Source organism: Notamacropus eugenii, chromosome 2 (assembly GCF_028372415.1).
Source record: "Notamacropus eugenii isolate mMacEug1 chromosome 2, mMacEug1.pri_v2, whole genome shotgun sequence".
NCBI classification, from domain to species: domain Eukaryota; kingdom Metazoa; phylum Chordata; class Mammalia; order Diprotodontia; family Macropodidae; genus Notamacropus; species Notamacropus eugenii.
Genome location: NC_092873.1, coordinates 54,161,212 through 54,174,526, shown reverse-complemented (window position 1 = coordinate 54,174,526; position 13,315 = coordinate 54,161,212). Strand labels below are relative to the sequence as shown.

Below are 13,315 nucleotides of genomic sequence, written 5' to 3'. Positions count from 1 at the left end.
GATATTTCTGGAATCTTCCAGCTTGAATTCTGAGTCTACAAAGGATCCACTTCTGCCTAGTTTTTATTCTCTACCTTCGGTTTTTCATTGAGGGTGATGAAGCATGGTGCCCATCCCATGGTCACTGTTGTATAGCCATGCCCTCACCTACTCTAAGTCAGTGCTTTGGAGCTTTGGGGAAGGGTTTTTGAAAATGTTCAGAAATGACAGTCGCTGTTTCCTCCCTTGACTGACTCTCATCTCAGAATTCTAGGGAAATTAGTAAATGATGTTTTTCCCTAGTAGTGAATGAACAGACTTTTAATAAGGGCTTAACTTTGTTGTAGGCACTGTGCTAGGCAGAAGTGGTACAAATATAAAAGTGAAGTTTTGCCTCAGGGACATTGCTCATAATGGGGAGAAGGACGTTTAAGCATGTATAAGGAAATGGTCTTGAGCTGACCACAGTCTAGTGCCAGGCGCTAGGCTTGATCTGATTACTGTTGTTATCAGAACTGGTGGGGGTGGGAGGATGAGGAGATAGGCCAGCAGCAAAGGTGGCCAGAATCTGCTGGCTAGGCCTCATGTCTTAGTAGAAGTCTGGATGGGAGGGGAGGAGGCATCTACGGCTCCCCCTTGGTTTGACAGATTGATCTAAGTTTTCCCTCACCCACCAACCCAGACACACCCATTTTTAGCCCAGTGATCTAAGTTTAGCATTCCTACATTATCCGTCTAGATCATTGCCCTCTTTGATTTGAGATTGACTGAATAGTTTCAGTGGTCCATCTGCTTCATATTTCTTTTTATCCTTTCTAAACACATTCTAGGTGATTTTCAGTGGAAAAATCAGCCTCTCTGATTCTGCCTAATTTTGGATTGTGTCTCAAATCCAGCAGTCAGATATGTGTCCACTAACTTAGGGAGTACATTCTCAGACTTGAAGGTAGACTGAATCACATTTTACTTGTGTTGGTCAGTCATGATTGTTCCTTGTGTCCCCTTTTAACCTCCTTTTAGATCAACTGGCTTCTCAGAGGTGATTGTGGTCGTTGGAGGATGTGAGCGAGTTGGGGGCTTTAATCTTCCGTACACTGAATGCTATGACCCTGTTACTGGCGAGTGGAAGTCTTTGGCCAAGCTGCCAGAATTTACCAAGTCTGAATATGCAGTGTGTGCTCTGAGGAATGACATTCTTGTCTCAGGTAAAAATATCTGGCTTATTTAAGATGGCGTCAGCCTCATGCTGAAAATATTCATGAAAGACAAGTAAGTGTTTCCGTAACCAAAATAAACTGGATTTTAAAAAAAAGTCAACTTAGTTGTATAAAACATGAATGAAGGAGAGATTATTTGCTTTACAAAAACACTGCTTTATAAAAAGATTTGTTAGGGGGTTCCTCTAAGTATGCTCCTGCAGAACATTGAAAATTTGATTTAATCAATGAATCTTCATTTAGCTTCTTTTCAGAGTCATATCAAGGTGCCTAAAATGAAGTTCCCACCTTCCCTTTGTAGAGGTGGGAGCCTGGGTGTGAAACACTGTATATACTGTCAGACTTGTTCAGTCAACAAGTACATGTTGTCCTGCTGTGTGCTGAGTATTGGGGGTGAAGATACAGAAAAGGAGATAATCCCCACTCTCACAGGATTTCAGTGAAATGAGGGGGAGATAATGATGTATACAATAGTACAGTCTCCATATATGTCTATACCCACGTAAGCATACAGGGAGTAAACACGTCATTGTCTGCGTTGTTGTACGCTCTTGGCCAGTTTACCTACATACAAAGGGAGAGAGAGAGAGAGAGAGAGGCCCTGGCAGTGGGGGTGGGGGGGAGGATCAGGGAAGGCTTCCTGCAGGAGATGGTTGAGCGTCTGTCTGGACGAGGGGGAAGATCACTGTTTGGGATTGGGATTTGTCAGGAAACAAAGACGGTGCGCAATAACACAGATTTCATCAGGAAAAGGAATAGAGAATGCTCATACAATCAAACTTTTCTTCTTGCCCCTTTTTTTCTGGAATTGTTCTGAAAACTCTAAAAATGAAATGGTAATTCTCTTTAAAGCTTCCTGGTTGTATTTTCAGTCTCTTATCTTTGTATGCTCGGTCTTTTATCCCTTTTAGCCACTAACAACAAAGGAACAAATCTTGCTTGAGCATTGGCAGTTTTTTACAGCATGACTAAAAGTAAATCACCTTTTTATACTTGATTTAATATACTTGAAATAACAGTAGCATCTGTCTACATTAGCTCTAAAAAGTATGGTATAGGTACACCCATGAAGGTGAGATGAAGTTCCACAGGGGCCTGTTCCTCTCTGTGCTGCATTAGCTAAACCCTCTCCCCCAGGGGGCAGATGGGAGTTAAGGGGACAAGTTGAGGTGCATCGAACCCTGTGCTTGAGCACGTGAGGCCCAGAGAAGTCAAGGCTCCTGGGATGCCTAGGAGGTTTCCTCTTGGTTTTGTAGTACTTAGCTCAGCCTCTGTCCAGCTTTAGCTTGCTGGTCTGTATTTTATACTCAAGAGGCAAGATAGGTAGTAGATAGGAAACCCAGATAACACATGTTGGCTGTGTGCCCCTCCCTAGGAACCCTCTAAGACCATTAGGAGCAGAAAGTTTTCAACTTTCCCAGTGTGAGGATGTTGCCTTCCCTGGGCTTCTCTTAGCAGTGAAATTAGAGACTTCCCCCAACCCCCAAATTATAATTAGGCAATTTCCATTGTCATTGAATGTATACATCCTTAGTGAAGCCATTTCTATTTTAACATAAAAACAGAATGTTAAATTATTATTCCAAAATTAAATATTATCAGATAGGAGAACTGATTTTGGATGGATTTTTTCCAGCAGAAAACATGTTATGTTTTACCTAAATTTCAACTTTTTTTACTTTAAATTATGACACATCGTCTTTCACACGGTAAAACACTGAATATATTTGAAGTTGCATTGAAACTGCTGTTGATCATGAGATCTGATCTTTATCCACATCGAGAATTGAGAGCGAGAAATATACTTGGGAAAATTTGTTTTGAAGGCATTTGATTTTTCTTATATTCTCTCCTTCTCTCCACAAGGCTTTCTAACATGTAAGTTAAAGTGATATCATCTTAGAGTGATAACGACCTTGGACAGATAATCTCTGTACCTCTTGCCCTCCTCCTCTGTAAAACACTGGCCTGGATGACCTCACTATCCCTCCCAGCTCTAAAGCTATGAGTCTGTGATCTAAGAGGTTTTTTTTTCCCTTCATGACATCAGCCTTAATAATAACTTGTTACCACTTGCCTACCTATGAATTTATGAATTTGTTTTTGAATCTGCAGTTATTTTATCCTTAGATTACATGAGTTTAATACCTTCTATGGGAAATTAGTGCTTTGTTTTAGTTATACTACACCTATATTCTTCAAAATTCCAAGGGCTTTTATAGTTTTTTCTAGGATTTGGCAAAGTAGTTAATATTGAATCCATCTCTTATACGGTATCATTTCACATTTCAGCTGTTTCCCCTTTTAACCTTGATGACCAAAACTGTTTGATAGATATACCCATGTTAGTGTTTATGTATTACTATTTTATGTTAGTGTTAATATTATATATTTAATATGGCCTGATACTTGCATTTTAGCTGTGGCTAAACCAGTAAGTTAACTACTGAGATTTTCAGGTACCTTGACTGGAAACTAATTAAGACAGGAGCTGGTGAGCAGACATTCTAGTGTTACATGACAGTTGGGTTGATCAGAGCTTAAAGAATTAATTAATTTTCCTTAGGTATATTACTTTGTACTTACAGAACTGAAACATGAAAGTTTGGAATGGTAGAAAGACCTTTTTTTGGCTCGGGCCAGAGGATCTTGGTTCAATTTCTACCTCGGTGACTTGGGCCAGCTTTCTTCCAGGCTTTGGACCTCAGTCCCCTCATCTCTAAAATGAGAGCTTTCGACTGGGTAGAAGCTGAGGCCCCCCCCCCCACCCCCACCCTTGAGCAATGCTCCCTGTGAAAAATGGCAATTGGTTGTTACATGTTTGTGTCATTTTAAAGGGGGAAGAATCAATAGCCGTGATGTCTGGATTTATAACTCACAGCTCAACATTTGGATCCGAGTTGCCTCTCTCAATAAGGGCAGATGGCGTCACAAAATGGCTGTCCTCTTCGGTAAGGTAAGAGCAGTTTCTTTGGTGAATATTTTCTGTGAGGTGCCAAAATGGTGACTCTGACTGTCCAGTAATGGTTCTGTTGTTTATGCTTCAAGAAAGACAGAAAAGAGTCCAAGCAGACTTAGGCATAGCGTAGGGCAATTTTAGGAATCAAGGTTGTCAGTGGGCCGATGCTGTTTTAGGTGGTAGACCAAAGATTAGGATGTGAAGGCTGACAAAATGGAGGCATTGGTGGAATTCTGTATGGAAAGATGGGTTTCAGCATGGCTGGAGCATATCCCCCTAGAACTTGAGTCTTAGAGAGTCCCTATAAGGGTCTTTAGGTCCGGCCCCGTCCCTGCTTTACTGAGGGGGAGCCCCAGGCTTCTAGGGTGTAGAGCTATGTAGTGAAAGAAGAGTAGCAAGAAAGGGAAGGTGACAGTGAATGCTAGACTGACACTGTTTGGCCCCAGGACTCGGTAATGGTTCTGGCCACTTAGGGAAGGCTTTCAGGGGGGCAGCAGGGCCCCTGGGCTGGCCATACCCACCAGGGCCATTATGTCAGGCATTGATTCTTAGGATTGATCCCTCTGTTTCTGTAATTCTATAAAGGTATTGGAATTGGAAAGAATCTCCTTTGAAGGTGAACCATATCAGAGATTTCAGCAGAACTTACTCAGCTTTTGTTCTTGCATGATTATCATTGTAATTGCAATCAGTCGTGATTGGGCTTTCCACACAGACACTTGTTTTCAGATGTTACCTTGTTTTCTTTCACAAAATTCCTGGGAAACAAATATTCTTGCTAGAGGAGAAATGTTGGCTCAAGAGAACAGCGCCTGGGGGTAGCCACTGACACTAGGTGAAGTGCTAGGGTCCCTTCTGTTCTGTGAATTGAAAAGTGGCAGAAAGAAACCCCACCAGTGAATCTACCAGCATTTATTAAGCACTTACTGTGGGTATGTGTCAGATACTCTGATGAACACTGGCAAAACAAACTCAAGTAGAAAAACAGGCCCTGCCCTCTAGGAACTTCAGTTCTAATGGGGAGAAAGACCTTATGGAGAAGAGAGAAGTACCAGTGGGGGCCTTGGAATGAAACCTGGCTGGCCTGAAAACCCTCAGCAGAGTTGGGAGGGAGTGACCAAAGAGGTGGAGGATGGAGGGACACTTCTAATGGCTACATTCTAGAGTTCAAGTGAGGCTTCAGAATTAAAGGCTAAGGGATGAGACAGCCTGGCAAGGTATGGATAGAGCAGGTGCAGGGGCCCTTGATAAGTGTCCCAACTATGATGGACTTCATTGGGAAATGAGAAGCTTCAGCAGTTCTCAGTAGGTCTAGGGGGAATTTCCTCTGAGCTTCTAGGCTGGTAAACTGAGGCCAGGGACCTGAATCCAGAGTCCTTGACCCCTCATCCATAGCTCCTGAAACTCATTTCTTCTCTAAAGATCATAATGGTTTCATTATGTCAGACATGGGTTTAGAATAACCAACAAGGTTTCTTAGGGTTGATACATTTTTAGAATTAGAAAAACAAAGGGACTAGAAGGATGTGAAAGAATCTCATTTGCAGGTGAGCTGTGTCAGATTTCGGCAGAACTTACCCAATCAAAGCCATTCTAGGTGATACTGGTCCCCAAGTCACCAGGTGACAAGTACCACCATCTTTGTGGGCTATGTGGCAGGGCACCCAGCCTTGGACTGTTGGTTGATTTTGGAATATGGGATTGGGATCCAGAAGAATTTGTGGAGAAAAGGGCCCACCTCCTTTGGTCTTTGCGGCTATGATCAAAGGGCAGATTAGGCCTGCTGGTTTTCAAGATGAAGAAGCAGCCCCAGTTTTGTACAAGCTCTCCTGTTTGGGCCATTCAGACCAGACTTGGGGACTTTGTTCCTTGAAGTCCAGGAACATGTTAGCTAGCCAGCCTAGAGGGGTGAGGGCCAGCTTGAAGCAGTTATGGGATGGAAGCACTGATTGGTGCCCTGCTGAGGAGAGTGCCATCCTTCGTAACTAAGTTCCATTGATGGTCACTTTGTGGGGAACTAGAACATACTTTTTTTTTTTTATTTTGTAATGTTTAACAATCACTGCCATACAATTGTGATTTTATCCCCCCCACCTACCCCCCACTCCCCCCCTCCCTCCCCACGACTGTATACAATTCTGTATAGATTCTACATATACTTTCCTATTGAGTATATTTTCACTATAGTCATGCTATGTAGTCAGACTAAGATAAATGAAAGAAATCGTATAACAAATCAGAACATGATACACAAACACATACACATACACAAACATGATCTGCTACAATATGTGAGTGACTTCCATATTTCTCTCTCTGAGTGTGGCAGGCATTTTGCCTTGAGATCCTCCATTGGGATTTTTTTTTTTTTTTGGTAAGAAGTTCTTGTGTTATTACAAAAATCTAAGTCTACCAGAAAAAACTCTCACACACTGTGGTCGTTGCTGTGCACAAAGTTCTCCTGGTTCTGCTCCTTTCACTCAGCATCAGGTCATATAAGTCCTTCCAGGCCTCTCTGAAGTCTTCTTGTTCATCATTTCTTATGGCACAATAGTACTCCATTACATTCATATACCATAATTTATTCAGCCATTCCCCAATTGATGGACATCCCCTTGACTTCCAGTTTTTGGCAACTACATAGAGTGCTGCTATAAATATTTTTGTACATGTGGGACCCTTTCCCATTTTTATGATCTCTTGGGGATATTAGAACATACTTTTAAGAACAATCAGAATGAGGCATTTAAGTTGGGGTGGATTAGGTAGATGGAGAGAGAGAGTAGATCTGCAAAGAGAGAAGGTGCAGTGTGCCTTTAGGAAAGGAGATGCTGGTGTGGCAGACAGTGTTCGCTGGGTTGGGAGTAGAGACCTCAATCCCAGACTGGCTCACCACTGGCTCGCCCAGGGCTTTTGAAAAAGGCATTAAATCTCTGACTCTTTTTCTTATCTCTCTCAAGGAAGCATTTTTGTTGTAATTGTTGTTCAAATCTTTCAGGCTGAACTGTCATTTGTGCTTATCCATTACATCCTTTCTCTGCAGGGTGCTAAGTACTAGAAATTCCGAGATAAATACCATCCGAACACTGATCTCAGGAGTTTATAATAGGACATATTGCTTTGGGACTACTCTGGGATCTAGTGGCCCCGACCAGAGCCCTCTAGTGAATGTTGTAATGCAAAGCCGATGAGTTCTCTCTCTCCTTTTCTTGAAGTCTGAACAGTTTGTCTTGATGAAAATTAGTCAGATATGTGATGTGTTTTCTGGTGCTTTTGTATTTACTTGGAACATTCTGCAGCATTGTGGGGTATTTGCCTATGAATATTATCTCTAACAGATTCATACATGTTAGTCAAATTTCATCCCCCTTTCCCCAACCAAAATGTAATTTAAACCTACTTTCAACACTTGGTAAGTTCCTACTCTGTGCCTGGCTCTGTGATAAGTAAGCTCAGGAGATACAAAGATAAAAAGAGTAAACTAACCCTCAGTGCCCCCAAGGAACTTAGATCTGCTTGCGAGCACAACATTTATAAAAATAAGTAAATATAAGTACGTTTCAAGAGGAAAAGGATATTAATCAGTTGGTGAATTAGAGAAGACTTCTGGGATAAAATGGTACCTGAGCTGAGCCTTGTAGGGAAGAGAAGAGTCTTTGTTGAGTGAAGAGATGAGGAGGGGGAAATTCCAGGCAAAGGCTTAGCCTGGGCAAATAGAAGCTTTGGGGGTGTCAAACATCTACTTAAACATAGAATGCATGAAGGAGTAGGTTAATGTAAAATCAGGCTGAAACATACCAGATTATGAAGGCCTGAAATGCTGTAGGGTGGGCTGGGATGGGGTCGGGTCAGTTTTATCTCAGAAGCACCAAATTTTCAAATCAAGAGTGTAGCAAGTCTTTACTGTGTGCTGGGTACTGTGTGTAGTTCAGAGGATACTAGAAAATTCATTTGAGTAGCAAGGCTTTGATAGACAGATGTGGAGGTGATATAAAAACAAGATATTGATAAAAACATTGAAAGTAACATGAAGTGACTTTTAATTTAAATATTTAAGCTAAACTTCCTGTAATCATTGGCCATTCATCATTATTGAGATCTTTCCAAGGGGAAAAAATGATTGATTATGTGCAACTAATCCCAGTAGTGGCTTTTGGCTAAACTTGCTATCAGATAGATGTCGCCAATTTCTGTGTGTTGTAAACACAGGTTTATGTGGTTGGAGGCTATGATGGTCAGAACAGACTCAGCAGTGTCGAGTGTTACGATTCATTTTCAAATCGGTGGACCGAAGTAGCTCCCCTCAAAGAAGCTGTGAGCTCCCCAGCGGTGGCCAGCTGCATCGGCAAGTTGTTTGTGATTGGCGGAGGGCCTGATGATAACACTTGCTCAGATAAGGTAAGCAAGCCTTTGTGTTCTTCTTAACTAAAACTGCTGAGTCAGCTAGATCAATAGATCGATCACTAGATAAGAACATTAATACAAAATGCTTATCAATTAAATTCTTAACGGAAAAGGTTTTTTAAATACTGTCTAGTACTGTGTTCGTGGAATTATTCCTTTTCTAAATGAGCCAGGAATTAGTTTGGTGACACTGATGGGTCTGTGGGTTCAATATAACCTTTTCCCTCTCTCGAGTGCTGTGTACTTCTCATCCATGTCCTCTTCCTTAAATTCTCCACAGAAGATTCACCCAACATAATGGGGGGATGGGGCGACAAGTGTTTTCTCTTCCATTTCTAGAAGCTTGCTAGTCACAGTTTGGTCAAACTTTTCGGAATGGGGCTGTGCAAATATCCTTTTTAAAAATGTTATTGGGGTTTTTCTATAGAGCTCACAAAATCTGTCTTCAAGAAACAGGTTGGCTGTTTAATACGGGCTGTGTGGTTTGCAGACAAGGGAGCAAGTAGCCTGTAGAGTAAGTACTATGAGGAATTTTTAGAAGGGGAGGAAACAGCAAAAGAAACTTGGAAGAGTAACCAGATACTTTGGAAAACCACATGCTTCTGTTGGCAGAAAGTTATCTGTCAGAGTAATCAGATTGAGCAAGAGCCAAATGATATTTATGGGAACTATCATTTTTGGAAAAAGAATTGTTGTTGAATACAATATAACTGTAGTCCAGTCAGCATCATTCATCCAGGCATCATGGCCATTTGGGCTGGACAAAACAGCTGTCTACCTTCAAAACTCACTAGAAAGCAGGGTTTCTCTGAATATGGTGGATTGAAGAGTTGAATGTCTTACAGTTGCTTAAGATAACTGTAACTGGTTTTGAAAGATTTTGAAACATTAATTTTGTGGAAAAAAGTATACATTACAATATATGTGGTAGGCCTTCATATTCTGCACACACGTGCGCGTGCACACACACAGAGCATTTCTATTTACAAAGAAGAAAAGAAAAAGGTGTAAATGTACAATAGTTTGTTGATTCCATACAGCTCTCTGGCAGCATTTCTAATTGGGAACTTTGAGTATTATCGTGAGAGACTGTATATACAGAGTGTCCCAAAAATCCTGGTACACTTTTAAGTAACTTGTAACATTTCATTCCAAATGGACAAATGTTACATTATTCAAATGTCTTAAACTGTCTGGCTTTCTGAAATTTTCTTTGTTAAAGAAGGCAAGAATTCATTTCTGTGGGTGCTTCTTATGAAGGCTTTTTTTTTTTAATCCAGGGTTCAGGTACCTAATTAAATGTGTTTCCATATCTTACCAGGTTCAGTCTTATGACCCTGAAACTAACTCTTGGTTACTTCGTGCCACGATTCCCATTGCCAAGAGATGCATAACAGCTGTGTCCTTAAATAATCTGATCTATGTTGCTGGAGGGCTCACCAAGACCATCTACTGTTATGATCCAGTTGAAGATTATTGGATGCATGTACAGAACACATTCAGTCGTCAGGTAAAAAAAATCTAAAACCATGATTATTAGTAACTGGGTCTGTTGGAACTCCTTCAGGAGACCTCTTATTGGAGAAGTGTGTGTACTTCTTTTTCTTCTTGACTAGAGATATACCGAGTGCTGTGATGAAGCCCTTGCTCTGATCTCTTCCACTTCTACCTTGCTGCTGCTCTGGGGACCCTTAGGATCTTTGCCATTTTTGTCTCCTGGACCCCTCGGGTGGCAGCCAGAACCATGTTTTTAAAGGCATAGAAACAAATACGTGGGATGAAGCATGTTAGCCTTTCAGGATCTGAAGTCCCCAGGTCAAGAATGCCCGCTCCATCATTTCCCACTCCTTCCTCTTGGAATTAAAGTACCTTCCCTTTCACTTTAGTTCCTTGTCTTCTGACTACATGCTCCGCTTTCCCCCCTCTTTAAAAATAAACCCAGCACCAACAAAGCCCTTGCCCTCCCTTCCGCTACTGCTCAGGGCTCCCATTCCACCTCTCTATGTGTTCTGACTGCCACATTTCCTTCTCATGTCCCTGTTTTCTTGCTAACCCCTTCTTGAAATTCGTTTTCCCCCAAACGTCTGACCTGATAATATCCTGGCGCACTTCTTTCCTCTCTGTTTGTTCTGCACCTCCTTTGCTGGCTCCTCTTCCTCATCTTGATTCCTGAATGTGCATGTTCTTCCAAATTCTTTCCTCAGACATCTGCTCACACATGTTTCTCTTTGGGGTCTATGAAAAGGACATGGGGATTGTAGTGGGTGGCACTAGCGCCAAGGAACTGTCGGGGTTTCCCCATTTTCTAATTGGGAATCCTCTGTCACCCTTGGACCTAGTTTGAAGCAGAATGGAAGGATCCTTTCTACTATTTCTCTTGCCCAGTTTTTAACTGATAATGTACTGTGCTCCTTTCTTATGCTCCTCATTGTTCTTGGGGAACTCACAACTTTAATTTTTCAGAGACTGTGGTAATCTGTAACTCAGAGCAATACATTATTATGGGAAGAGAATTTATGTTTTTTAAAAAATGGTCCTTTGTTTCATGGAGAAGCTTAAGGTTATTAAAAATCACTACTCACGTTTCCCAAAAGCAATCTAGCTTATATCTTCTATTTAGCTCTAGGGCTAGGTCATCATTCATACAGTGTCTATTCAGGATATATGTATTTAGGGGTTCTGCAGTTTCTCCAGGTATCTATATTAATTTCCAAAGCCTGGGCAATAGACATTTTTATTATGGTTTTTCTTGTGTGGTTGTTGAGTGTTATTGGTCTCGTTTTGCGGGCTTCACTGTTTTCTAGGGCTTGGAAAATATAATGTCATGAAGAAAGGCCCAGTCTTGGAATCAGGAAGCCTGGATTTGGGTCCTGACTTGGGTTGCTTGTTGACTGTTGGATCTGACCTCCTGCACTGTCAAGAGGAGTGATGAGGCAGATGCTTTTATAAAACTTTAAGGCTCTGTAGAAATGATAGTGACTTTGATTTTGCCAGCAGTATTTTCTTTGCAGGAGTTACAGCCAAGAAAAACAAAAACCTCCAGATCTCACTTCCACGTAGTATGTAGTGTAGGGGAAATTTTGTGGTGACCAGCTGTCCACTGAATACATGATGTCTGTTTCTGCCATGGCCAAGTCAGACAGTCAGTCACATTTTCTAAAAGCTTATTCTTCATTTATTTGTTTATTTGCAAATAGTGTTTTATTTTTTCCGATTGTGTCCAGTCTTGGAATTGTGTCCAATTGTAAAGAATGATATTGTATGTCCTGATGCAGTGAGATTAGCCCTGGCCTTTGATGACCTGCCAGGGTGATGGAGATGGCTGTCTGCTCAGCTGATACTTGCCACAGACTCTTCTGACAGCTTAGACCTCGTGGCCATCCCCCACCAAATCACAGCCAATCTCTTCTTTCATCCTCTTCTTCCCTAACATAACCAAGGAGCTCCCTTCTGAGCCATCCTTAGCATTCAGCTTCTGGTTCAGCTTATTTTAGACTTCACACCTTCGGGTACCCTTCTTGCAGGCCCATATTATCCCTAAACATTTGTCCTTGCTTTCAACTTCTGTATGGGTCCTTTCCAAATTTGTATTGCTTGATAAACTTCCTGTACAATCATTTTAGGCCCTTTTCCAACTCATCAGAATCATTTCTATTTTTGTTTTCAGAGCATCATTTTTTGGCAGCTTCTTTGAAAAAGTCTATTTGGTTCCTACTTATGCTTTCTCTTAATTCTTTGAAATTTCTCCCAGTGTCTCCCAGTACCTCCCTCAGAGACTGAAATGATCACTTGCCTCTGTGGTTCTTGTTTCTTCTTTAGTAACCAGTTTCTCCTTTTTGTTTAGAATCAGGTCTGACATGTAGTTATCTTATTCCAATGTCATTCTCCAGTTATGAACAAGGTCACAGTGCCCTTTTTGTATTAAGATTTCTGATTTTCCTTGTTTACCCTCCATTCCTTGGCTGTTTGTACCTAGAATTAGAGGCCATGGGTTTTTCTGTTGGCTGTCTTCTTGAATGTTGTCTCCAGGGATTTACAGATCCCTCTCTCCTGCTATGCTTGACTTTAGCAGATCTGTGTGGGCAGGCAAAGGACAAACCTCACCTCCTTTTTTTAGTTTAAAGCCCTCTTGGTGAGATTTGTAAGACTAGGTGAAAATAAGTCCTTTCTGATTGTTGTCAAGTACATGTTGTCTCTTGGCAAGAGCCCATCTTTTCTGGAAATCAGTAAAAATTTTTCAGGTAGCTACTATGTACCAGGCACTGTGCCAAACGCTGGGGATACAAAAAGAAGCCAAAGATGAGCCCGACTCCCAAGGAGCTCACCATCTGATGAGGGAGACGAGAGTGAACAAATATGTACAAGCAAGCTCTCTGTAGGACAAACTGGGGAATAATTAACAGAGGGAAGGCTTCTTGTAGAAAGTGAGATTTTAGTTAGGACTTAAAGGAAGCCAGAGAGGTCAGGAGGAAGAATTGAGGAGGATTTGCATCCCTGGCATGGGGGTCAGCCAGATAGAAGGCCAGAGCTGGAAAATGGAGGGTCTTGTTCGTAGATCAATCAGGAGGCCAGTGTCCCTGGATCCAAGGAGATGGACTGGGGAGTAGGGTGTGAGAAGCCTGAAAAGGTAAGAGGATGATAGGTTATGAGGGACTTTGAATGCCAAGTGGAGGATTTTTGTATTTGTTCCTGGAGGCCATAGGGAGCCACACGGGTTTATTGAGTAGGAAGGGGACATGGTTGGCTTTATGTTTTA

At 41.7% G+C, this 13,315-nt stretch overlaps 1 protein-coding gene and 1 long non-coding RNA gene across 11 annotated transcripts in view; one reads left to right on the top strand and one right to left on the bottom strand.

Annotated features, from left to right (window-relative positions):
• The window catches only part of LOC140525199 (uncharacterized), a 30,018-nt gene that overhangs the window by 2,911 nt on the left and 13,792 nt on the right, over window positions 1–13,315 (bottom strand). The window contains exons 3-4 of one of the 5 annotated variants that reach the window (XR_011973962.1): window positions 10,649–10,794; window positions 8,179–10,275 (exon numbers count right to left, since the gene is read on the bottom strand). The exons of 1 other annotated variant lie outside the window; for it this stretch is intronic. This is a non-coding gene — a long non-coding RNA (uncharacterized lncRNA). Of the gene's footprint in view, window positions 1–8,178; window positions 10,795–11,711; window positions 13,179–13,315 lie in introns of those variants that run through there. 3 more of the 5 variants (XR_011973961.1, XR_011973960.1, XR_011973959.1) reach the window with 3 other exon arrangements.
• KLHL24 (kelch like family member 24) overlaps window positions 1–13,315 on the top strand; it is a 48,870-nt gene that overhangs the window by 26,114 nt on the left and 9,441 nt on the right. For all 6 annotated transcript variants that reach the window (XM_072640352.1, XM_072640349.1, XM_072640348.1 and 3 more), the window contains exons 3-6: window positions 1,000–1,184; window positions 4,034–4,152; window positions 8,365–8,553; window positions 9,881–10,069. In XM_072640352.1, the coding sequence (XP_072496453.1) occupies window positions 1,000–1,184; window positions 4,034–4,152; window positions 8,365–8,553; window positions 9,881–10,069 (682 nt within the window). The remainder of the gene's footprint in view (window positions 1–999; window positions 1,185–4,033; window positions 4,153–8,364; window positions 8,554–9,880; window positions 10,070–13,315) is intronic.